General features: G+C 48.5%; 1 protein-coding gene across 10 annotated transcripts in view; it reads left to right on the top strand.

Annotated features, from left to right (window-relative positions):
* tmem269 (transmembrane protein 269) overlaps window positions 1-26,380 on the top strand; it is a 207,519-nt gene that overhangs the window by 60,620 nt on the left and 120,519 nt on the right. For 6 of the 10 annotated variants that reach the window (XR_011935440.1, XM_072478576.1, XM_072478574.1 and 3 more), the window contains exons 3-4: window positions 19,764-19,829; window positions 22,776-22,923. Coding sequence is in view for 9 of the 10 variants with exons in the window: in XM_072478576.1 (XP_072334677.1) it covers window positions 19,764-19,829; window positions 22,776-22,923 (214 nt within the window). In the remaining variant the exon portion in view is untranslated. The remainder of the gene's footprint in view (window positions 1-19,763; window positions 19,830-22,775; window positions 22,924-26,380) is intronic. The other 4 variants (XM_072478578.1, XM_072478577.1, XM_072478580.1 and 1 more) reach the window with 1 other exon arrangement.

The raw sequence follows: 26,380 nt of genomic DNA, 5'->3' as shown, positions 1-26,380 counted from the left end.
GATATAGATAAGCTGCAGAGCTGGGCTGAGAGGTGGCAAATGGAGTTTAATGTAGAGAAGTGTGAGGTGATTCACTTTGGAAGGAATAACAGGAATGCGGAATATTTGGCTAATGGTAAAGTTCTTGAAAGTGTGGATGAGCAGAGGGATCTAGGTGTCCATGTACATAGATCCCTGAAAGTTGCCACCCAGGTTGATAGGGTTGTGAAGAAGGCCTATGGAGTGTTGGCCTTTATTGGTAGAGGGATTGAGTTCCGGAGTCGGGAGGTCATGTTGCAGCTGTACAGAACTCTGGTACGGCCGCATTTGTTGGAGTATTGCGTACAGTTCTGGTCACCGCATTATAGGAAGGACGTGGATGCTTTGGAGCGGGTGCAGAGGAGATTTACCAGGATGTTGCCTGGTATGGAGGGAAAATCTTATGAGGAAAGGCTGATGGACTTGAGGTTGTTTTCGTTGGAGAGAAGAAGGTTAAGAGGAGACTTAATAGAGGCATACAAAATGATCAGGGGGTTGGATAGGGTGGACAGTGAGACCCTTCTCCCGCGGATGGATATGGCTGGCACGAGGGGACATAACTTTAAACTGAGGGGTAATAGATATAGGTCAGAGGTAGGTTCTTTACGCAAAGAGTAGTGAGGCCGTGGAATGCCCTACCTGCTACAGTAGTAAACTCGCCAACATTGAGGGCATTTAAAAGTTTATTGGATAAACATATGGATGATAATGGCATAGTGTAGGTTAGATGGCTTTTGTTTCGGTGCAACATCGTGGGCCGAAGGGCCTGTACTGCGCTGTATTGTTCTATGTTCTATGTTCTAACTCCCTTCAATAATATCATTCTTAAGCTTGTTTTCAATCTCCATTCGTACCTGTGCCAACTTTGGTGGATTGAGCCTATTTGTATGTTGTTTAATTGCAGGAGTGTTTCCGACATCTACATGTAAAATTACTTTTGTACTTGCTAATTTGTTTCCACATATAGCTCTTTGTGACTAATAACTTTCAGGTCACTTTGATTTTCCTCGGGAAGGTAATGCAGTAATTTATCCCAATTTTTTATCACTTCCTCATTGTTCAAATTAGATTGGACAATGTAAAATTCAAAATCATCTGCATTTATCTCTTCTCCCTGAGTTAGAACAACTAACACTTCCTCCTTCTTTGCTTCTCTAGCAAAATAACATTTGAGCATATTAACATGAAACACTGTTTTCTTTCTATCTGGCATTGTTGTCAAATAATTCGCCTCACTCAACTTCCTTTTGATTTGATACGGTCCACTACATCTTGTATTAATGGTTCACCTACCATTGCTAATAATACTAATACTTTCTCCCCACTAAGAAAATCACACATTTTTGATATCTGCCTTCTTTTTCAGCACATGCTGTGACAAGTTTAAATGGTTTTCTAGCCAACTCACCAGCCCAAGTTAATCTCTCCCTAAAGTTTGACACATAGTCCAACAATGTAGGGCGCGATGCAAACAAAATCTTTCTGGTGTCAATTTGGGCGAGTTTGGCGGGGTGTTTCCTGCCGGCTTTTTGAGTGAGATCCAGATCAGTATTCACCCACACTTGTCCCAAGTGCAGTAGTGAGCGCAGCTTTCCGAGTGTTTCCCTATGGCCAACCTGGCAAGACCATGACATGTATCGAACATCAATTAGAGCCAATAATGATCCTTCACGGCGACAATGGCTGTATCGGCAGCTCCCCATTAATGAGGGAGAGCAGCGCATAATCCGCTCCCTCAGAGTAAACCCCAGACAGCACGCAGCCATGCCACTGCATAACCCACTCCCATGTTTCGGAGATGCTGAACTGTTGAAAGCGGTGAATTAGAGATGGAACACCGTGCTCCCCCAAGGGGTCGCAGGGTCAGCCACAGGTCACCCAGTGCCGCCTGGGAGGCCATGGCAGCGGCCATTAGAAGGAGGACCTCAGTCCAGTGTTGTGAGAAGCTCAACAACCTCCACCACAGGGGTGATTTGCACTGGTCCTGCGTGCCACCCCCAAACCCTCCTGATCTGCCTCATCCTTATCCTTAGATGAGGTTGCATGTCGCCCCCTCCCCCACCATCAGCATATCGCTCTACTGCTCTGCCAGGTTGTGGAGGACACCACGAAGAGGATGACCCTCTGGGAGGTACTGCCGTGCACCACCAGAGCAGTCGAGACATCGGCACCGCATTTTGCGAAGTCCAATGCACTGATTAATGACGGCACGGGTGGTAGGCAATAAGAGCCTCGTTATACCGGGTCTCCACATCGTTCTCTGGCCTCCGTACAGCGTCATTGGACAGACCTCAGCGATACTCTCTACCCCCCACGAGTCAACCTTTTCTTCTGCGATGCTCCCCCAAGACGGCGATGGTAGACCAATCCTGCTGCCCCAGTCATCCTGATGGGCTTGGTCCAACTCGTTTATATAGTCCGATTCCCAGGCATACGGACATCCGTGACTTCACGGATGAACTTGTGGGCTGTAGGTTGGGAAATGCCGCACAAGTCCCCACTCAAGCCGTGGAATTAACCCGAAACATAGAAGTTCAGGGCTGCAGTGACTTTGACGGCCACCAGGAGCAGGAATCTTCCTCCACCACGGGGTGCCAGGTGTGGTAAGCCACTGTATTGTATTGTTACATGCCTGGGCTTGTCCCTGCTGGCCAAGCCTCTGGCTCCTCCCCTCGGGCTCATGTATAAAGGTGGCTGGTCTCTGCCTCTGATCCAGTTCGGGATCAGCGGCAAGGAGGCTTTCTGTTTTGTGTATTAAAGCCTCAGTTACGTTCACCACTCGTCGTGTGTTCATTGATGGCATATCAATTTAATAGACTAAATATCTAATATGAATTCATCACTCAAGCCTGATCGCCTGTAGCTGAACCCACAGACAGCCGACGCCACTGCAACTTTCGAACACTGGCTAAGCTGCTTCGAAGCGTACCTCGGATCCTTCACCAAAGACTTCACCAACCTGCAAAAGAAGCAGATCCTCCATGCACGGGTGAGCCCGCAAGTCTTTATTCTCATCAGGGTTGCCCCTCGTATATGGAGGAGATAATGCTGCTGAAGGGACACTGTTAAGTCTGTGAACGAGGTGTACAAGTCTGTGAACGAGGTGTACGCTAGGCATCTTCTTGCCACGAGACGACAACGCCCTAGGGAGTCACTAGCAGAATTCCTGCGTGCTTCGGGTACTCTGCCGGAGCTGTGACTGCCAGGCGATATTGGCTACCCAACACGCAGAGCTGATGATCAGAGACGCTTATGTCTCGCGGGCATAAAATCGCGCTACATCTGCCAGTGATTGCTAGAAGGGGGTATACTCGGCTCCAGAGATAGTGCAGCTCTGAAACTCGCTGGAGGTGGCCTACCAGAACATGGAGGCCTACACCTCCGACCGCGCGGCGACCTCGTGGACGCCGCCATCATCCGACCTGGGTGCGGCGCAAGCCTGTGCCGCGCAGCAGCCCGCCAACGCCGGAAGCCCCAAGTGCTACTTTTGCGGCCAGGGTAATCATCCCCGACCGTTGCCCTGCACGGAACACAACTTGCAACGGGTGTGGAGGGAAGGGCCACTTTGCGAAAGCCTGCCAGGCCCGATCTCTCCCTAAAGCTTCGAGGCCCAGCAGCACTGCCTGCTGCCTGTCGGGATCCCCCCCCAGCTGCTGCGCCACCCGCCATGTGCGACCCGTGGGCGCCACCATCTTTAACCCCATTTTGTACTTCACCCGCCACGCGTGACCCATGGGGGCCGCCATCTTGGGACCACTCCGCAGCCTCCCGAGAGCCCTGCTCACCCGGGAGCCCTGCTCACCCGATTTATATGCTGGCTGCCGCTACCTCCGACCGGCCTACCCATCACCTTCCGAAGCTCCCCTCCATCACGCTCAACCAGTCCCGGCATCGTCACCTCACAAAATCGACGATGACTGTCCGGATCAACGGGCAGGAGACTGCCTGCCTTTTCAACTCCGGGAGCACAGACAGCTTCATACACCCAGATACGGTAAGGCGCTGCTCCCTCCCAATCTTACCCGCGACCCAGAAAATTTCCCTGGCTTCCGGATCACATGCAGTAGAAATCCGGGGGTACTGAGTTGCGACCCTTACTGTACAAGGCGTAGAGTACACTAACTTCAAACTCTACGTCCTTCCCCATCTCTGCGCTGCCCTATTACTGGGGCTCGACTTCCAGTGCCACCTCCAAAGTCTTACTTTAAAGTTCGCGGACCCCTGCTTCCCCCCCCCCCCCCCCCCCCTGTCTGTAGCCTCATGACCCTTAAGGTCGCCCTACCCTCATTCTTCGCTAACCTCACCCCGGACTATAAGCCCGTCGCTACTAGGAGCAGGCGATACAGTGCCCAGGATAGGACCTTTATCAGGTTGGAGGTCCAGTGAATCCTACGAGAGGGGATCGTTGAGGCTAGTAACAGCCCCTTGGAGAGCCGAAGTGGTGGTCGCTAAGACTGTGGAGAAGCACCAGATGGTCATTGACTACAGTCAGACCATCAACTGGTACACAGCTCGATGCATACTCCCTCCCCCGCATATCAGATTGCGCAGTATCGAGTCTTCTCCACAACTGAGTTGAAGTCCATGTACCATCAGCTCCCTATCCACCCGGAGGACCGCCAATACACTGTCTTCAAGGCAGATGGCCGCCTCTACCACTTCCTCAGGGTTCCCTTTGGCGTCACCAATGGGGTCTCGGTCTTCCAACGGGAAATGGACCGAATGGTTGACCAGTACGGGCTGCGGGCCACGTTCCTGTACTTCGATAATGTCACCATCTGCGGCCATGACCAGCAGGACCAGGATGAAAACCTCCGGCACTTCCTCCACATCGCCAAGCTCCTTAACCTCACATACAATAAGGAGCCATCCTTGGCTACGTTGTGGGAAACAGTTCTAAGGCCCGACCGCATGCGTCCCCTCCTGGAACTCCCCCCTCCCTCACTGCCCCAAGGCCCTGAAGAGATGCCTGGGGTTCTTCTCCTACTATGTCCAGTGGATCCCCAATTATGCGGACAAGGCCAGTCCGCTTGTTAAATCCACCGTTTTTCCCCTGACCGCTGAGGCCCGCCTGGCCTTCAACCGCATCAAGGCAGATATTGCCAAAGCCGCGATGCACGCTGTGGATGAGTCCATTCCGTTCCAGGTGGAGAGCGATGCGATGGACTTTGCGCTGGCCGCTACTCTCAACCATGCGGGCAAGCCCGTGGCTTTCTCCTCCCGTCCCCTCCTTGCCTCCGAAATTCGACACTCCTCCATTGAAAAGGAAGCCGAAGCCATTGTAGAAGCTGTGTGACATTGGAGGCATTACCTGGCCGGCAGGCGATTCACATTCCTCACTGACCAACGGTCGTTTGCCTACATGTTCAATAACACAGCAGGGTAAGATCAAGAATGACAAGATTCTGAGGTGGAGGATCGAGCTCTCCACCTACAACTACGATATCTTGTATCGACTTGGGAAGCTCAATGAGCCCCCAGGTGCCCTATCCCGCGGTACATGTGCCAGCGCACAAGTTAGCCAACTTCGGGCCCTCCACAATGACCTCTGGCACCCGGGGGTCACCAGTTTTTGGTGTTTTTTTTTTTACTTTATCAAGGCTCGCAACCTGCCTTACTCCATCGAGGAGGTCAGGACCGTGGCCAGGAATTGCCAGGTCTGCGTGGAGTGCAAACCGCACTTCTATCGGCCAGACAGAGCGTACCTGGTAAAGGCCTCTCGTCCCTTTTGAGTGCCTCAGCGTCGATTTCAAAGGGCACCTCCCCTCCACTGATCGTAACGTGTACTTCCTCAACATTGTTGACGAGTACTCAAGATTCCCCTTTGTCATCCCATGCACCGACATGACCTCTGCTACCGTCAACAAGGCCCTGCACAGTCTTTTCACCTTGTTCGGGTTCCCCACCCACATCCATAGCGATCGGGGTTCCTCCTTCATGAGCGACTAGTTGCGTCAGTTCCTGCTCAGCAAGGGCATCGCTTCCAGGACGACCAGCTACAACCCCTGGGGCAATGGACAGGTGGAGAGGGAGAACGCGACGGTCTGGAAGGCCGTCCTCCTGGCAGGAGGTCCTCTCCGATGCGCTCCACTCCATCCGGTCGCTCCTGTGTACTGCCACCAACGAGACTCCTCACGAGCGTATGTTTGCCTTCCCCAGGAAGTCCACCTCTGGGGTCTCGCTCCCGTCCTGGCTGACAGTCTCCGGGCCCGTCCTCTTCTGGAAGCATGCGTGGAGCCATAAATCAGATCCCCATGTCAAGAAGGTCCTGCTCCTCCATGCCAATCCACAATATGCCTATGTGGCACATCAGGACGGGCGACAGGACCCGAGTTTCCCTTCGGGATTTGGCACCTGCAGGTTTCCCAGCGACCATCACCACCACCCCTGACCCTACACCCGTCTTCCCCCACCTCTGCCCACCTACCTCAAGAACTGGCACCCGTAGGCCCAACGGTGACCATCACCGCCACCCATACACCGCCCCGCCCCTCCACCGACTCAACAACTGGGTGAAGAAGAGGACAACACGCTCCCGGACGCGCAGGTCCTGACATCGGTGCCCACACCACAGCCGGGACTTGAGGCGATCACGGCAGAATGTCAAGGTCCCCGACAGACTTGATCTTTAAGCCCACTTAACTCCCGCTGGACTCTTTTTATATTTAAAAAAAAAAAAAAACTTTTTCAAATTATAAACGGGGTGAATGTGGTAAACCATTGTATTGTTACATGCATAGGCATGTCCCTGCTGGCTCCGCTTGTGGCTCCTCCCCTCGTGCTCATGTGCAAAGGTGGCTGGTCTCCGCCTCTGATCTAGTTTGGGATCAGAGGCCAGGAGGCTTTCTGTTTAGTGTATTAAAGCCTCAGTTACGTTCACCACTCGTCGTATGTTCATTGATAGCATATCACCAGGTCTGTAAGGACAGGACACAGTTGCTGCACCGTCCCCTTGTTGAGGCGGATCCTCCTGCAGAACATGCTGTTCGACATCTCCTCGAACAACCAGCAACGCATGTACACCTTTGGTGTTGCTGGCCTCCCCCTCTGGGGTCCTTCCGACCTGATGAGAGGCCGGGTCCTCAGTGTGTGGGGCTGCCTCCTCGAGCCTCTGTCTACACAGCTGCTGCTGCCTTCTCTGGGGTCCGGCCGCCTGGAATGTCACCAGCACCGCAAGGGTAGCTGCTGTGGGGTCTCCAATACCATCCACAATGTGATATCTAAGGATTTGGAGAGGGTGAGAGACCAACAATCAGTTATGGTTTCCACCCCGGGACCCTCAAATTCTCCAAGCCTCCTCCACCTTTACGTTCCCTGCCTTCTCTCGGTGCCATCGAAAGGACCGTGTGTGTTGGGGGAGGACTGGGCTCAGGTTCCCTCCCCGATCTGCACGCACACACCCTCTGGTAACGGATATCCCCAGTGCTGAGGCCCAGCTGTAGGGGATTTGAGTGTTGGCTGCTGCCTCTGTGGTATTGACCCGTGGTCATAGGGAGTTAATGTGACCTTCACCGTATTATCACAGACAGGGCTCTGCCCTAGTGGTGTTTGGTGGGATGGATTGGCTGCAGTTGCCCCTGTTATGGGTATACACTCGCTCTCGCTCTCCCACCGAGCACCCGGGCTGCATGTCCGATTTGGAGGATGGATTGGAAACCGTTTGGCATCAGTGCCCGGCCCCTCCCAAGATCTATCACAGTCATTTTTTTGTCCCTCGGGGAGTTTCTCCCCGGTATAGCTCACACTGAAATATTTTCAACAGTGAGGAGCTGAACTGGCTGGTGAGACCGGCTGCTCCGAGATCGGGGCGTCATTTTAAATGTTGTCCCGGTCTCTAATTTTACGCTTATGCCCCCCCCCCCCCCCCCCCCCCCCCCCCCCCCCCAGGTGAAGACATTAGACCCACAATGGGGCTGCTGAGGGCCCTCCCCCTTTAAGGACCCCCGCATCCCTTGTCCCCTCCCTTTGAAGGACACCCCCTTCACCCCACTGATTTTTGAGTCTGCCTCATAACCACCTTCTCCAGCCCCCCCCCCCCTCCTTCCCCTACTCTTCATTCCCCCTTCATGGGCATGGCTCCTCTCGGGGGGGCCCCGATCCGAGGCACCTTGCTACTAGCCTGGCAGTGCCATTGTGTCACACTCACTCAAGCGAAACGAGGCCAGTGAATAGCAGGAAGAGGCCAAAAAGGGGAACCGCGCCAGGTGTCAAACAGTTTCCAATGGAACCTGCCACACCACGAGGCGAAATCGGAAACTCGCGAGAAACCAGTTATCACCACTTAAGCCCCAATTCCATACAATTAACAAGAGCCACCCATCATCCAATGGCCTCCTGTCATTCAGCAGCCTCCTCAGCAAATAGGCTCGCTGGCACCGATTAGTACTCCTTTTTAAAAACGCTTCTGTGCGGAGCCAAGGAGGTAAGTAGCCATCCTTGCTTAGAGCCCGGGGGTGCTGGACTGTATACGCGGCAACCAACCTCCGAACACCCAGAGGATGGGACTCTCCTCTGGGTGAGTACCACAGAGAGGGAACCAGTGCCCGGTCCAGTTGATGTGAGTGGGTTTTCCAGGGTACAGGGTCTGGGGCCTGGTGAGGGGGGCCCACTGCGGTCAGGAGTATGTGGGCAGGGCGTTTTGGGTAGCGTGGTTGGGGCGCTGGGGGGGGGGGGGGAGATCAGTCGGGGAATGGAGAGTCTCTGGGTGGGAGCCAACGCTGTTTGTCAGTCTAACACCCTCTCCCAATGCCTTACATATTGAGCGCCAAGGCAGGATGTTGGATGCAGAGGTTGCCCTAGTGGTTCTGGTGCTAGGCAATGTGGACAGACACTGGAGAAGGCGGTAGCAGCGTCTGCAGATGCTCGAGGCAGCCCGCCCCACACCCTGAGGACCCGGCTGCCCATCAGGCTAGTGAGGGACCCAGAGACGGTGTCCTGCGACGGCCCAGGGTGTAGGCGCCGCTGGTTGTTTGAACAAATGACGGACAGCGCATGTCGCAGGAGTCTCCGTCTCAACAAGGAGACAGTGCGACATCTGTGCCATATACTCACGGACTTGGCACCATGTGGATGAGGAGGACACCCACTCCCGGTGTCCGTCAAGATTACTGCAGCCCTGCACATTTATGCACTGGATAGTTCAGGGCTCGATTGGAGACCTGTGGTATCTCACAGGCCACAGCCCACAGGTGCATCCGGCAGGTCACGAATGTCCTGTGTGCCCGGGCAGACGACTACATCGTTTTTGACATGGACCAGGCCCAACAGGATGCCCGGGCAACAGGTTTCTTCGCCATCGCCGGGATACCCCAGGTCCAGGGAGTCATAGATGCCATGCATGTTGCGCTCACCGGGCCATCTATGTTAACCGAAAGGGGTTCCACTCCCTCAACCAGATGAAGATAATGCAAGTGTGTGTCTGCTCTGCACGACAGCTGCATCCTAGGGCAGTTGGTAATCCCTGTCCTCTTCCAGGAGCACCCCAGGACGGCCGGTTGGCTCTCGGGGGATAAGGAATATTGCTGAGGACCTGGCTAATAACACCAGTGCGGAGACCCGCTACAATGAGGCCCATGCAGCCACCTGGGATGTCATTGAGCAGTGCATCGGACTCCTCAAGATGCAGTTCCAATGCCTCGACCCCCACCGGCGGTGTGGTCTGCTATGTCCTCCACAACCTAGCACAGCAGTGGGGCGTCAAGCTGAAAGTTTTTTTTTTTTTTTTAAATAATATTTTATTGAAAATTTTTGGTCAACCAACACAGTACATTTGTGCATCCTTTACACAACATTATAACAATACAGATAATAATGACCTTTTTTATTTAAACAAGAACAAAAGAAAACAACAACAAATAAATAAATATTAAATAACAAAAATAAAAACTAGCCCTAATTGGCAACTGCCTTGTCTCAGGCCACCCCCCCCCCCCCCCCCCCAAGTCCTGGGCCGCTGCTGCTGCCTTCTTTTTTCCCCCATCTATCTTTCCGCAAGATATTCGACGAACGGTTGCCACCGCCTGGTAAACCCTTGAGCCGACCCCCTTAGGACGAACTTAATCCGCTCTAACTTTATGAACCCCGCCATATCATTTATCCAGGTCTCCACCCCCGGGGGCTTGGCTTCTTTCCACATTAGCAATATCCTGCGCCGGGCTACTAGGGACGCAAAGGCCAAAACATCGGCCTCTCTCACCTCCTGCACTCCCGGCTCTTGTGCAACCCCAAATATAGCCAACCCCCAGCTTGGTTCGACCCGGACTCCTACTACTTTCGAAAGCACCTTTGTCACCCCCATCCAAAACCCATGTAGTGCCGGGCATGACCAAAACATATGGGTATGATTCGCTGGGCTTCTCGAGCACCTCGCACACCTATCCTCCACCCCAAAAAATTTACTGAGCCGTGTTCCAGTCATATGTGCCCTGTGTAATACCTTAAACTGAATCAGGCTTAGCCTGGCGCACGAGGACGACGAGTTTACCCTGTTTAGGGCATCTGCCCACAGCCCCTCCTCGATCTCCTCCCCTAGCTCTTCTTCCCATTTCCCTTTTAGTTCGTCCACCATAGTCTCCCCTTCATCCCTCATTTCCCTATATATATCCGACACCTTACCGTCCCCCACCCATTTCTTCGAGATGACTCTGTCCTGCACCTCTTGTGTCGGGAGCTGCGGGAATTCCCTCACCTGTTGCCTCGCAAAAGCCCTCAATTGCATGTACCTGAATGCATTCCCTTGGGGCAACCCATATTTCTCAGTCAGCGCTCCCAGACTCGCGAACTTCCCATCCACAAATAGATCTTTCAATTGCGTTATACCTGCTCTTTGCCACATTCCATATCCCCCATCCATTCCCCCCGGGGCAAACCTATGGTTGTTTCTTATCGGGGACCCCCCCCAATGCTCCGGTCTTTCCCCTATGTCGTCTCCACTGTCCCCAAATCTTCAGTGTAGCTACCACCACCGGACTCGTGGTATAGTTCCTTGGTGAGAACGGCAATGGGGCTGTCACCATAGCCTGCAGGCTGGTCCCCCTACAGGACGCCCTCTCTAATCTCTTCCACGCCGCTCCTTCCTCCTCTCCCATCCACTTACTCACCATTGAAATATTAGCGGCCCAATAATACTCACTTAGGCTCGGTAGTGCCAGCCCCCCCCCTATCCCTACTACGCTGTAAGAATCCCTTCCTCACTCTCGGAGTCTTCCCGGCCCAAACAAAACCCATGATACTCTTTTCTATCCTTTTGAAAAAAGCCTTCGTGATCACCACCGGGAGGCACTGAAACACAAAGAGGAATCTCGGGAGGACCACCATCTTAACCGCCTGCACCCTCCCTGCCATTGACAATGCTACCATATCCCATCTCTTGAAATCTTCCTCCATCTGTTCCACCAACTGCGTCAAATTTAGCCTGTGCAATGTGCCCCAATTCTTAGCTATCTGGATCCCCAGGTAACGAAAGTCTCTTGTTACCTTCCTCAACGGTAGGTCTTCTATTTCTCTACTCTGCTCCCCTGGATGCACCACAAACAGCTCACTCTTCCCCATGTTCAATTTATACCCTGAAAAATCCCCAAACTCCCCAAGTATCCGCATTATTTCTGGCATCCCCTCCGCTGGATCCGCCACATATAGTAGCAGATCATCCGCATATAAAGATACCCGGTGTTCTTCTCCTCCCCTAAGTATTCCCCTCCATCTCTTGGAACCTCTCAGCGCTATCGCCAGGGGCTCAATCGCCAGTGCAAACAGTAATGGGGACAGAGGACATCCCTGCCTTGTCCCTCTATGGAGCCGAAAATATGCCGATCCCCGTCCATTCGTGACCACACTCGCCACTGGGGCCCTATACAACAGCTGCACCCATCTAACATACCCCTCTCCAAACCCAAATCTCCTCAACACCTCCCACAGATAATCCCATTCCACTCTATCAAATGCTTTCTCGGCATCCATCGCCACTACTATCTCCGTTTCACCCTCTGGTGGGGCCATCATCATTACCCCTAACAGCCTCCGTATATTCGTGTTCAGCTGTCTCCCCTTCACAAACCCAGTTTGGTCCTCATGAACCACCCCCGGGACACATTCCTCTATTCTCATTGCCATTACCTTGGCCAGGACCTTGGCATCCACATTGAGGAGGGAAATTGGTCTGTAGGACCCGCATTGTAGCGGATCCTTTTCCTTCTTTAAGAGAAGCGATATCGTTGCTTCTGACATAGTCGGGGGCAGTTGTCCCCCTTCCTTTGCCTCGTTAAAGGTCCTCGTCAGTAGCGGGGCGAGCAAGTCCAAATATTTTCTGTAAAATTCAACTGGGAATCCGTCCGGTCCCGGGGCCTTTCCCGTCTGCATGTTCCTAATTCCTTTCACCACTTCTTCTACCATGATCTGTGCTCCCAGTCCCACCCTTTCCTGCTCTTCCACCTTGGGAATTTCCAGCCGATCCAAAAAATCCATCATTCTCTCCCTCCCATCCGGGGGTTGAGCTTCATACAATTTTTTATAAAATGTCTTGAACACTTCGTTCACTCTCTCCGCTCCCCGCTCCGTCTCTCCTTCCTCGTCCCTCACCCCCCCTATTTCCCTCGCTGCTCCCCTTTTCCTCAATTGGTGTGCCAGCAATCTGCTCGCCTTCTCTCCATATTCATACTGTACACCCTGCGCCTTCCTCCATTGTGCCTCTGCAGTGCCTGTAGTCAGCAAGTCAAATTCCACATGCAGCCTTTGCCTTTCCCTGTACAGTCCCTCCTCCGGTGCTTCCGCATATTGTCTATCCACCCTCAAAAGTTCTTGCAGCAACCGCTCCCGTTCCTTACTCTCCTGCTTCCCTTTATGTGTCCTTAATCAAGCTGAAAGTTGATGACGAGGAACATGTGGCATGTGGCCCCATTGGAGGAGGGTGATGAGGAGGCGCTGGACCAGCAGGGGCTGGAGGATGAGACTGGGGAGGAACCGGAGGCCTGCCAGAGACTGCAGGACAGGCGGCAGCAGGGTGGGTCCATCAAGCCCAGAGGGCCAGGAAGGCCCTCCTACTCGCCCGATTCACTTAGCACGTGGCCTGGTCCATCATCGCATCCTTACCCATCCACCACCCCGGCACGTGACAAGGGTGGCACGTGGCGCAGTGGCTAGCACTGGGACTACGGTGCTGAGGACCCGGGTTCGAATCCCGGCTCTGGGTCACTGTCTATGTGGAGTTTGCACATTCTGCCCGTGTCTGCGTGGGTTTCACCCCCACAACCCAAAGATGTGCAGGTTAGGTGGATTGGACCTGCGAAATTGCCCTTTAATTGGAAACCAAACTGGGTACTCTAAATTTATAAAAAAGAAAGATAGATATGTGGGGATAGGGTGGAGGTGTGGGCTTCAGTAGGGTGCTCTTTCCAAGAGCCGGTGCAGACTCTATGGGCTGAATGGGCTCCTTCTGCACTATTGATTTCTCACCCTCCCAGGGTATGTGTCACATAGTGCTGGGACTGTCGGCACTACCCGTGGGTCACTGTCAAGGGCAGTGGGGTGATGATAACCCGCCGTGAGTTGGGCGCTGGTGCTTCTCAATCTATACCATAGTCTGACCCATGCCTGTCTGCTGAGTGCACACTCACACTCATCACCTGCACGTGGTGTTGCATTGCGGAAGAAAGTGACAGAGAATAGTTGTGCACAAGGGTGTTTATTTTTCAATCTATGGCCCCACTCTCCCGATGGTGCAGCAATCCACCACCACCTCATCCCCTACCTACCCTGTTTTCCCCCTCCCCCGGTGCCCTCTGATCCTCTATGTACTTTGCCCTCCTAGCTCTATCACTATGCCTAGGTGTGTCCCCAGGCTGCACATCTGAGGTGGAGGCAGCCAACTGCTTACCTTATCCCAGGCAGCACTGGCTGCCTTATGGCTCACCCTCCAGGACCCTCGGGGGAACAGGACATTTCTCCTGGCCTCCAACGCGTCCAGGAGCCTCCACAGGTCAGCAACCCTGAATCTTGGGGCTGGTCTTCTCAGTGCCACTGTCGCGAGCTGGCTGGGGTTGACTGAGCAAGTGCAGCTAAGTGCTGCTCGACCTTGTTAACGGGGGGCTGGTGAGCGCAGTCCTGGTGAATCAGCTGGCGAGCCGGCATTCAGGGCGAGAAGCCCGTGAAGCCTTGTTAAGTGGACCAATTAACGTTGAATGGCGTTGTCGGCCGAGCACCGGGAAACTCACGGCAATTCCCGCTCGCTAGCACTGAGAAATTTTTCCGGAGAATCGTGCCCTGTAGCTATTGCCCTCATACCCTGGTGCAAATTCTATTCCCTCGAGGCCACTTGCATGCTCTGGTTGACTGCTGTTTCAGGTATAAGATGCAAGTTTGCAATCTGAATGCCCTATTTGATCCTCAAGAGAGCTCCTGCCCCATAATACTCTGCAGAGAAAGACCTTTATAAATATACTCAACCCATTAACTACTGAATGCCTCAGCATTCAGCAATGCCTTTGTTCCATCCAGACTGTGTATCATTCCTAATGTTCTCCTCACCACCCTCCCATGTTTCACTAACCATAAATTTGAACCCCTTTAAAACTCTACTGCCATGATCGTAATGAATGGCGGAGCAGGCTCGAAGGGCCAAAAGGCCTCCTCCTACTCCTACCTTGTATGTATCCCTAATGTATGTTATGTATTGTCCACCCATCACCTTGCTGCCTTAAATTGACAATAATGCTTCTACTTTTAAATTTCTCGTTCAAGTGTTAAAATCCTTTTTAGCCTTGCTCCAGCCCTACAACCCTCTGAGAAATTAATGTTGCTACAACTTTGCCATTTTGTGTATCCCCACTACTGCCGTTCCACCATCGGTGGTTGTGTCTTAATCTATATAGGCCCAAAGTTTTGGAATTCACCTCCTCTGCACATACCCATCTTGCCTCCTTTAAAACCTCCCCCTTTGACAAAGTGTTTGTTTGCCTACCTTTTAGTATTGAGTTCTTTGGATTGATTCTAATTTTTATCTCATTGTGCACAACTCAGCCCTAGCTTACTAACTGAGCCCCAGGCATTTGCCTTTGGTCATCCAGCTAAGACACTGACAAAATTTATTGGGCTAGATTCTCAAAATCTGAGGCTAAATGCGGAGGATCCGTGGCGTTTTACCTGGAACAAAAATTGGCGGCGCCCCCTCACCAATGCTGCGACCGGTGAGGGGCCCGGGGCTATCAGCTGCGCCACGTAAAATGCCTGGCCTCCATGAAATAAACGGGCAGAGAATTGCCGGGTCCGTGGCCGCGCATGGCGACGACCTGTAGCGGTAGCACCGTGAGCGGATCCACCTGTCAAATCAAGCCCCCCCCCCCCCCCCTGCCCAGCAGCACGGCCCCTGCCGACTGACGCAGTCTGCAGCCGCCACACGAGTTCCCGCATGGCTGGGACCACGTCCCCCGCGCTGTCGGGTGGAGCATCGGGGGAGTGCCTTCAGGTGACTTGCTGAGGCCGTCCCAATGGCGTGCGGCGTGTGCTGCAATGATGCCGTTTCAGAGGGGCAGAGCGTGCAAAACCCATGTCAAACTGGCGCCGCCCCCGATATCGTCGTAAAAAGGTATTCTCCGCCCGACCACCGATTACGAAATCGGGGTCGGAAAACAGAATTTTGCCCCTTGTTTTTTTCCCCCAAGAAATTTCCAATTAGCTGCATAGCTTTCCTTCTTTGATCCCTAAGGGGCAAACACATGTGAACATGATATTGGCTGGATGCCATCAGTGCAAATCAGGAAATTGGACATGACTGCCCACTATTTTCAGCCTTTTAAAAATTATTACTCCAATTTTGAGTTTACTTCCTGTGTCCCCTTGCATGTGAATACTGTTCACCACTTTGAATCCAAGTTCCACAACTTTTCTGTTTCAAAGTCCACTTTTCTTTTTGGTCACTTCTCACTTTCCCCTATATGACCCTTGCCGTTCACTTTTGCAATTTGTTCTCGCACTGATTCTTATAAATTTACTCTGCTGCTGCCCTATTCTGCTATTGTTATAAGCTTGTTACATTGTTATAAGATTATAGAGTACATAATGATCACTCTGCTCGGTATCTATCCCGCTCCTTCTCTCTTTGAACTCCTTCCATCTTGTTTCAACCCTGCCCACAGCGCTGAGGCTGCTGGTTTACTGTGTGCTCCAGATATGAGGCAAGGTGTCTGACTATGTTCTGTTGCCAATAAGAACACTGCCTCCATTTTATCATTTGCCAACTCTTGCTACATCTTTCCTTGCTTTCTAATTCCTCTGCAACTGTGCTTCTGCCAATTCTTTTAACCTATCCTACTTGGGCCTTGCCTCTTATAACACCAAACCCCCAGCCCTCCCAAACATCCAGGCTGTGAAGTGTAATGGATTGTTAAAACACTATAAATGCAAATATTTACTATTGTTTAGTCCTCCAAATCAGTCAACTGTGAAATTTTCCAATCTTGTTGACAAAATAGTTGTTAGAACTATTATTTTGACAAATTCAGTGAACTGGTAATATGTTGATACACCAAAACTGGTGCAAAGGTTTTGCAAAGGTAATTGCACACTTTACAATGACCTCCTGTAAATTGATCTAGATCAGTGTTTTTGGACTGCATGGTACCTCAAACAGATATTCTGATGTGTGTGTGTGTGTGCGCGCATGTGTTTTCAGTTAACAAATAGAATTACCTACTAACATGGTTTACAGGGTTGTGGGATTGCCCTTGCTTAATCATGCCACTGGCTTGACTTATGAAGTTGAAAACCCAAAGTGAAATCCCTCCCTGGCCTGAAGAAAATTTAACAAAGGAAACCAAATTGGATTTAATCCTAACTTTGTAGCATAATGTAAATGTCATTACTGTCTTCAGGACATATGTTAACTTGTGCTTGTTGCCATTGCATGCACACTAAATCTTCCAACATTTAAAAAAATATATCTAGCTTCAACATTGCTTCGGCAGTGTAAAATAACTCATCTTTATTTATCAATACAATCAATTTCCAGTAGAAAGGTAATTTAAATTGTGTGGTTGCTTATTCAGTTTTTCATTTGAGCATTGTTCCAATTCTGGGCACACTTTAGGAAGGTGTGAAGGCTTTTTTACAGAGGGTGCAGAAAATATTTATGAGAGTGGCTCGAAGGGATGAGACTTAAGTTACGTGGATAAATTGGAGTAGCTGGGGCCAATCTCTTTGCAGAAGTGAAGATTAAGAGGAGATTTGATAGAGGTATTCAAAATCATGAGGGGTTGGATAGAGTAGGTCACAAGAAACTATTCCTATTGGCACAGGTCAAGAACCAGAGCGCATAGATTCAAGGTGATTGATGGGAAAACCAAACACGGCACAAGGATACTTTTTACGCAGCGATTGATTAAGATCTGAAATGCATTTTCCTGTGAATATGGCAAAATAAGATTTTGATTCCCCTTTCAGAAGGGGAATTGGATAATTGACTGAAGAGAAAAACTTTGCAGAGCTACAACGAAAATGGAAGAATTGGGACTAGACTACTTTTTCAAAGAACCAGCACACATTCAATGGGCCAAATGCCCTTTTTTTCTGTTTGTAACTGTTCTATTATTTTTTTAATATGTGACGGGGACCTCCATAACCCTGCCTAGCTTTACAAAGAGCATGCTGAACAATGAGGTGACACAGTAGATATTTGTGTGGGACTCTGGTTGCCTCTGGTACAAGTTTGTAATCTATCAATCTAATTAGCCAATTTACCTCTAATTGCCATTGCTCGGGGAAAAAACAACATACTGGTACTCCTTCATAAATTGTCTGATTTTAACTGCTGCTACACTGTATGGCTTCTGGATGTATACGGTATGCATTTTAAAAACTGGTGATTGATCAAGAAGTAATTTTGTTTCCCAGGTCGATTTTTAAGAAGTTTTCAAAGCTAGAGAGATAGTTTTTACAGCGTGGAAAGACGTCCTTTGGCTCATCATTGGAAGTTTTAGGCAGAAACATTCCAATCATGCTGTGGTCATATTCTAAGCCAACATGGGCAATGTTACCGCCCTCCCCGCCAACACACATCGGATTATTTCCTCCCCGACCCCAAGTGAGGGCATCCCTCTATGAGGTCCCTGGGGGCCCCCTCTTCAGGCTCCCCACACCTTACAGCCCCATCTTGCCTGCCCTGCAACCCTCACCCTCCATACCACCCTCCTTTCATGGGCATGGCCCTCCTCTGGGCCTGACCCTTGACCGTGCCACTGGGCACCCTTACACTGCCACCCTGTATGCTTAGCAGTGCCAATCGGGTTGTGTAGCAGCAGTGCCAAGATGCCAGCTGTGGAGTCGAAGGTGCCAGGTTCCAGGGGGAGGGCCGGGGTCCACCCTGCCCTATCGCTGACCACCCAGGGGCCTCCTATGGCCTGGGTGACACCCTTATGCCATTCTGCCTGGCCCAGGTTTGTATGGACTGATACTGAACAGCGCACAGCGGGAGACTCCCTGGGGAGGCCTTTAGCTGCTGGGAGCCAGGAGATCCCGGGTGAGTAGATCTTGGTTTAAGGACTACTTAACGTGTGTGAGGCTTAGTCACGCCCATTGTGGGTGGGTTCCTGATCACGATGCCTCGCAGAACTTGGGTAGATCCCATGAGACATAGTGGCTGCTGGGAAACCGGCAGGAGGCTTCACCAGCATCTACTGGCCACATTGTGCTCCTGTTCGAGCGCGACGAGGCAGGTAAATCTCGCCACAGATGTCCTTCCCTAAAGGACGTTGTGAATCGATGGAGTCTTAAATCAATCCAGTAGTTTCATGATCACCATTACTGATACTAGCCTTTTAATTCTACTTTAATTCCACTGCTTTGTTAGGATCTGAACACAACTTCAGACCATTGGGCCAGGCCTCTGGCTTACAAGTCCTCTAACATAAACAAAAGGTGTGTATTCATCAAACCATGCAACTGGTTAATTCCTTTGGCAATACTGCTCCAAATATCTGTCGGTATTAACTTACAGATGCCTACTTCAGTTTTCTTTCCACTTTGGTGGTATTCACTTGCGTGTGGAAGAAAAAATGCAGTTGAATGTTAAGTGCCCACCTTTTAGCTTTGTTTCCCTCGTTCTTTGTGTCATTGCTCAATCACGTTCAAAAGCTGTCACATTTCACTAATTTAGTTCACCTTGATAGCTTTTTTTCCCCTGTGGGCTGTGCACAATATTTGTGGTACTTCAACTGCATTAATTTACTGCCATATGTTTCAAAAAGATCTGATGTGCAATATAAGGATAAGGCCCCAAGTGCAGCAGTGGCTGAGAAGAACCACAGGCCACAGCTGCTGCTAGTCATTAAAATTTTGAAGGGGCCAATGTTTAGATTGCAGATACTTCATTTGTAAGTGTAGTTTGAACCACATTCAGAGGATGAGAAGATGATACTTACGGTAGGTAATCCTAATGTTTTTAAATCCTGTTCAGCTTTTGTAACTTTTATACATTTTATGAGATTTAGGCATGTCATCTTAATTGTTGATTGCTATATGCAATGTTGCCATTTCAGTGAATTACAGTGAGTTTTTTTTTCCACAGCCGATTATGACGACATATTCTTTTTATGTTCTGAGTGTTTTAACTGAATGTAAGGACAGTATGATTTGAACAGATGCCATTTGTATAAAGGATTTTTTAAAGCTAGAATCTCCTGAGTGGGGTTTCTGTGCAATGCTAATTTAGCAGACATTTGTTGGCTTCTGTGTTGCTCTGATCTGCTGTTTTCTTTCAGATCGAAAAAGGCTTGAACTTGGCTGGCTTTGGAAAACACGTGAAGTGCAGGGTGCAAAACACAATAGTAGGACTTGAACCTTAAGCCTTTCTTCCACGTAAAGCTTAGCATATAGGTATTCAAAAAGCACGCACATTTGAAAGTTGGGAAATGCGGGAAAGCAGCATGATGTCATTGTCCAATGGTTGAAGTGGGCAGCAGGAGAGGGATAGAGAAAAGTCATAACCCTTTTGTTAGCATATACTTCTTAGGTTTGGGGTAATAGTTAAAATTTCAATGTGGTAAGTTGATTTGTGAAAAAGAAAAATATATTAAACTCAAACCTGAGTGGTTTAACCCTTGTTCCATTCATTGCTACTTTTGTAACTGATTCAAAAGCATGATGAATCTGAGGTAATTTGGAATAAAATAAATATTGCCTTGTTATTTTTGTTTTTTTTCTTTTAGAAAAAGATACACACGTCTTTTTCTCCATCATTGTCACTAGTGAAAATTATCATTGAGATAGCTTCATGTAGGATTATAAAAGATCTCCACGCTCGTAAATAACTTCTAAATGATCCTCCACTATCTTCTTCCCATCACTAATTAATTTAAGCCTTTTAGTCACAGAATTAGCTTTATTTTAGATCATATTATACTTAGTTAATGGAAGGAGGGAACATCACACAACATGCTGGTTTGATGAAATGCATAGGAACATAGATGATAAGTTTTAAAACTACCTGCATTTGCTTGCTTTTACCAGAATAAAGCAGTCATCATTAATAAGAGCAACACCTATTTAACACTAAATCAATAAGTCTTCTCTTATTCAAAGCATTTTTTAAATTGAGAAAGGACTTAACTGTTGGCATTTTCCAGCAACAAGATCAATTTTTAGCAGCTCACTAAATTGTGATTTGTGCTTGTCCTTAAGTACATGTTACTCTAACTGCCTGTTGGAATAACATACTTGCTTGGAGTTTTGATCCAAGTGGCATGGCTTACGGTTGATTTTGAAAATAACATTTATCTAAACCAGAATGAAAAAACATTAACAATTCAGTGATTTTGGTTGATGACCATAGCCCATCTATGTCAATGTTTCCAATAAGAGTGTAATTTCCTTGATTTCTTGGAACCGTTGGCAACACATGCAACATAAAGACTGTAATATATCCAGCAGTTGATAGAGACTACAAGTAAAGGTGAGACATCCACTTTGACAAATTTTGGAGGTTAGCTGGAATTAATTTTTTTAAAAATTAGTCCTAGGAACCAGATTTTGGAGAAGAATTTAGCATGAAATATAGGTTGTTTGCAGCCAGGAGGTTTTTTCTCTAACTAATGTTAACTGGTAGGTTAAAGATAACTGTTATTGAGCAGAATACTTTAGAATTGTTTATTTCAATATAAAATCCATTTTAATTAGTTGAACTATACAAATGTTACTTAAATGGAATTTAGTTTCTTTGGCCACAATTTTGTGGATTATTTATTTTTTGAATGGAAGAAGGTTAAACATCTGAATTGAGCTAAACCAAGAATTAACCCTATTGATTGCAAATTAGTGCAGTCATTCCCAAAGTTCTGAGCTGTCCATTGTTCTGCCTAGAATTTATGAGCCCAGTATTCTTTTGTTGGTCTGTTCCATAATATTTGCCATTTAGCTTATTATGCACTTTATTCCCACCAATAACCAACATTTTTTTTTTTTTTTAAGGGAATCTTTAAATGATACCACTAGGACTCAAAGCAATATGGATTTGCTGTCCATTGTTTTGCTTAGAATGTATGAGCCCAGTATCTTTTTGTTAGTCTGTTCCATAATATTTGCCATTTAGTTATTATGCACTTCCGTTACTGGAAAGGAGTGGCTATCTTATTCCCACCAATAACCAAAATTAAAATTTCAAAGGGCATTCATTTTTTAAATTATAATACTAGGGCTCAAAAAGATATGGATTTGTCACATTTGATTCCCACCCAGTGCAAAGGCAAACTAACCATTTTCGTACTGATTCATTGATAATAGACCTAGATCATGAAATAATGCCCAAAGCCACAACAAAAAGTTTTTGACTTTGGGCACGCTGGTTCAGCAGAAGAAATAATCAGCATATATGCAAAATAAGTTTGGCTTGACTGCACTTAACACAATTGTTCTGCTAATATTGGATATATTGAAATTGTTAGACAAGCTTTTAAAGTAGGGCTGTCTTGAAATTAGCAATACTGATATATATTTATATGTACAACTATTAATTTGCCTTTTCCAATGTGACAATTATTCATCACAATAGCCAAATATAATCCTGGCATATCAAAAAACTTAAAATGACAATATAGTCTTTCTTTTATTGGGGATAACTTTTTCAGAAAGATGTTCTAAGTTCTAGTGTTGTCTGCAAGACTGATATTGATACAAAACGTAACTAGATTGTCGGAGCATTATATCATATAACCTCTCTACTGGATTGTTTTGCCACATGTTAATTCTTGGTCCCACTGCAAAAAGGCGGCATAGAAGAATTACATTTATGTCTGCTCTTTGTTTAGAGCAAATATCTGTTAGTCCTTCTCTGATCCAAAGTGCTATGATTTTTTTTTTTTTCTCTTAAGCGTCCCCTTGGCTATGTGCATTTTCAACAAGTTTTGTTTATTTGTTCACCTCAGCTGCTAACTAACAGGTCCTACTAAATTTATGAACTCAGACATTGCTGTTAATGGAATGAACAGCAGTTCTTGCGCCAGTAATTTTGAGCCCATTATGTTGATAGGAAAAAAATGTCTACATTCATCCACTATCAAGAAATGTATTGCTTGCCCACGATCTTCCAGATGCACCAAGTTACGTTATGCCTGAGCACACATTCACTTTTTTTAAAAACTGAGATAATGCCAGCGGTGTAGTCTTTTGCTCAAGTTTTTCTCCTCTTTACCAAACCCAAATGTACTCTAGATATGTTCTCGAAGTGGCTATCAGACGTAACATTTTAATTACCTGATTGACTACATTTTTGGTTTTAGGTATTTTCCAGTATGCTAAGAAGTTGTTTCTTAGTGAGCAGGCAGGCCGGATCCACCTTCAAGAATTTGCACGCCTGAATGCTGCCAATGCACTATCTCTTACAAATCTCGTGATGGGACTGTCTTCAATTCTGTGTAGCTTAAATGGGTAAGAACTAAAGTCGTACTTAAAATGAATATTTCTTATAAATAGTCATCTGGATCACATAAGGCAAAAGGGTATGGAAAGGAATATACGGTTGAAGGAATTTAAAATGTGACAATGGAGCAGTCAAGAAGAATATGGGCTGGTTTAGCACAGTGGACTAAGACAGCTGGCTTGTAATGCAGAACAAGACCAGCACACGGGTTCAATTCCCGTTCCAGCCACTCCGAACAGGCGCCAGAATGTGATGACTAGGGACTTTTCACAATAACTTAATTGAAGCCTACTTGTGACAATAAGTGATTCATATTATTATTAAGAGATTTGAAGATGAGGGCAGTGAATTCAAACCTGTGTTATGACTAGTGTAGATCAGCGACTGGGGAACAGTGTTAGTTGAGTTGTGCTTTATAGAACAAGGATTAGAGAAATTGGGTGTAATTTTATCTCCGTAGACTCTCATGCGACGGGGTAGCCAATAGACGATAGGGAACACATTTGTTTTCAGTGACTCTTTAACTTGAACCACAGCATTAGTATCCCTCATCTAGGTTTTCCATTGTAATGGACAGAATATATGTGTTTCCGTTTACTGCCTGTGATCAGTATGTTGTACGTAAGAGTTGTGTATTTTCTTAACTATTGGAGTGTGTGTCAATTAAATAACTCCAGCAACAAGCTTTTGTGAGATTAAAAAATAAAGGTTATTTATTTTCACACATCTACTCTGAACGTAATACAGTATTTCGCTCACTCATCTCACACACCAAGATTAGATACATGTGAAGGTAATTTACTGTTAGTTTATAATTATCTCAGTTCTCTTTCGTGGCAGCCTTGTACCTTTGATGCAATTGAAGCTTTAATATTGAAGTGAAGGTTTTGTAAAGTGAAATTTTCAGCAAGCTGAGAATGTGGTTTCTTGTAGTCAAATTCTAGAATGTTGGTTCTCTGGTGAACCTTAACTGAAGCAGGTCAGGAAGTTCCTCTCTTGGGTTGAGTCTCCCATTTTCAGAGTAGTACTGTTTATTACCTGTGTTGCTTGCTGACTTCCTGCTAGTTTGATGGCTTTTGGTAGAACTCTGTCTGCAAGCGGCTTCCCATCATGCGACTGCCACATGTTCAAAGTCATTTTTCCAACGAAGGGGATGTCTTTTGATCCCAATCATCCTGTGTTGTTTCGGCACGGCGCACTTCGATCTGTAGATGGCAGGCGATATCACTTCCGAGATCTACCTGGCTCACCATGCCATGCCTTTTGAGATCTAACGCTCTTAACACGATCTTGCAAAACGTCGTGATGTGAATCCCTTCCATTGTGTGTGGGATGGATTTCTGGCAGTCACGATCTAATATGCATTCCCGGGATCTACCCAAGGTGTGGGATCTAACTCCTTTGCTTTGGAGAACTGCGGTGTGCGCTGTTCAGAACTGATCCCCACAAACGGGGACCAAACGGAACGGCACTCGTGGGGTTCTCCCAGGGGATTGGAGGGCCTCGGGTGCATTCCCTCTGGACAGGGTTGTACCCTGGCACTGCTGGTGACACCCGAGCACCTTGGCCCTGGCAGTGCCACCTGGGTGCCAGCCTAATTCTACCAAGGTGCCCAGGTGGCACTGCTGGCTGGCAGGGGCAATGCCAGGGTGGCAGTGCCAAGCTGGCATTTTTTTTTGCACAGTGATGATGGAGTCAGAGCAGTACCCTGCGTGGGTGTGAGAGGGTGCAGGGGACTCAGGGACTCCCTTATATTGAGTTGGGGCTTGGGGGAGTTCAAGGGTTGTACCGAGGGCTCTGCAGCAGTTCGGCAAGCGGAGCTCTTCAGTGCAGGAAATGAGGCCAAGTGTGGTCTCTTCGGGGAGTTCCCTGCTGAGGCCCACAATCTACCATGATAGGCCTTAGATAGCAGGGTGTTTCTTGGCGCTCCTCTTGTTCCCTTTTGTCCAGGGTGAAACGCAAGGCTGGATTTTCACCAAGTCGGGATGACTGGGTGGCGGTTTATAAAATGGCAGGTGGGTCCAAATTCCAGGATTCACAACGCCATTTCCGGGATTTCAGATTTTCAGAAGTTGCTTTTAAGGTTACGGCCCGGTTGGGTTACAAGCCCATACCCTGCACACCTGACATGGCTGGCTTCATTGCAGAGATACTCTTGGCCCAGTCCTCTGAAATTTTCATCAGGTGATATCTTCCGGCTATACGCTCCAAAAGGATCTTTCGGTCCCACCAACAGCGCACCCCCGCTGCGGGTTTCCTGGCAGCATGGGGTGGATTCGATGAACCATTGACAGTGCTGCGACCAGACAGTAAGCTGCCTCCCACCGCCGAGAAACATGCCATGGGGAGGCCAGAGAGTCTCGCATATCAAGTCGGCCCAGCATTTCAAAGTCATGGTTCACATCACCTTTTTGATAGGTAAGATTTAAAAGTCGTCCTCAAGCTCCAAACCCCCATCCCGCCCGAATCAGCGACTAAACTTTTAGACATGGGTAAGGCTCATTCTAACGGGATGAGGCAGAGACTGTCCACAGTAAACTAGGAAGGGGTCAAATGACTGAAGAACGGTAGAGAATATTTAAAGAAACATTTAACGAGATACAGAGTGAGTATATACCCCTGAGAGGAAAAAGTTCCAATTCACTGAAAAAAACCAGCCATGGACAACTATAAAGAGGTTAGGGACAGAATAAAACTAAAAGAAAGGGCTTGCAGAAATGCAAAACACTGTACAGATCCAGACAAATGGGATGGATACAAAGACCAGCAAAGGCTCACAAAGCAGCTTATTAGCTACTAAAAGAGATTGAGAGGGAACTTGCAAAGGACATCAAAATCAATAAGAAGAAATTTTACAGTTATATAAAGGGAAAGCGGGTGGTCAAGAGCAACATAGGCCAAAAAGCAGGTGGGGGAATTCCTGCTGCTACCTGTCCCGAGGATACGGGACAGGATGGTCCGAACGTGTAGGTAGGGGATGGCAAAGTATCGGACATATACCAGGAGCTGCAGGGGGCCTCGGTGGAGGAGCTGAAGGGCAAGTGGGAGGAGGAGCTGGATGAGGGCCTGTGAGCTGACACACTGGGCAGGGTCAATTCCTCCTCATCTTGCGCCAGGCTGAGCCTGATTCAGTTTAAAGTGGTGCACTGGGTGCATCTGACAGGGGTGAGAATGAGGAAGTTCTTTGGGGTAGAGGGCAGGTGTGTGAGATGTTCAAGGAGCCCAGTGAACCATGTCCATATGTTTTGGACATGTCCGGTACTTACTGAATTTTGGAAAGGCTTTGCAAAGGCTATGGACACTCGGGTAAAACCGAGCTGGGGCATAGCGATATTTGGGCTATCGGATGATCCGGGAGTGCAGGAGTCGAAAGAGGCCGGAGTTCTGGCCTTTGCCTCCTTGGTAGCCGGAGAAGGCTCTTGTTAATGTGGAGGGACGCGAAGCCCCCCAGCATAGAGGCTTGGG

The sequence above is a fragment of the Scyliorhinus torazame genome, chromosome 16 (genome assembly GCF_047496885.1).
Source record: "Scyliorhinus torazame isolate Kashiwa2021f chromosome 16, sScyTor2.1, whole genome shotgun sequence".
In the NCBI taxonomy this organism is placed as follows: Eukaryota; Metazoa; Chordata; class Chondrichthyes; order Carcharhiniformes; family Scyliorhinidae; genus Scyliorhinus; species Scyliorhinus torazame.
This window is presented reverse-complemented; position numbering and strand designations above follow the sequence as displayed.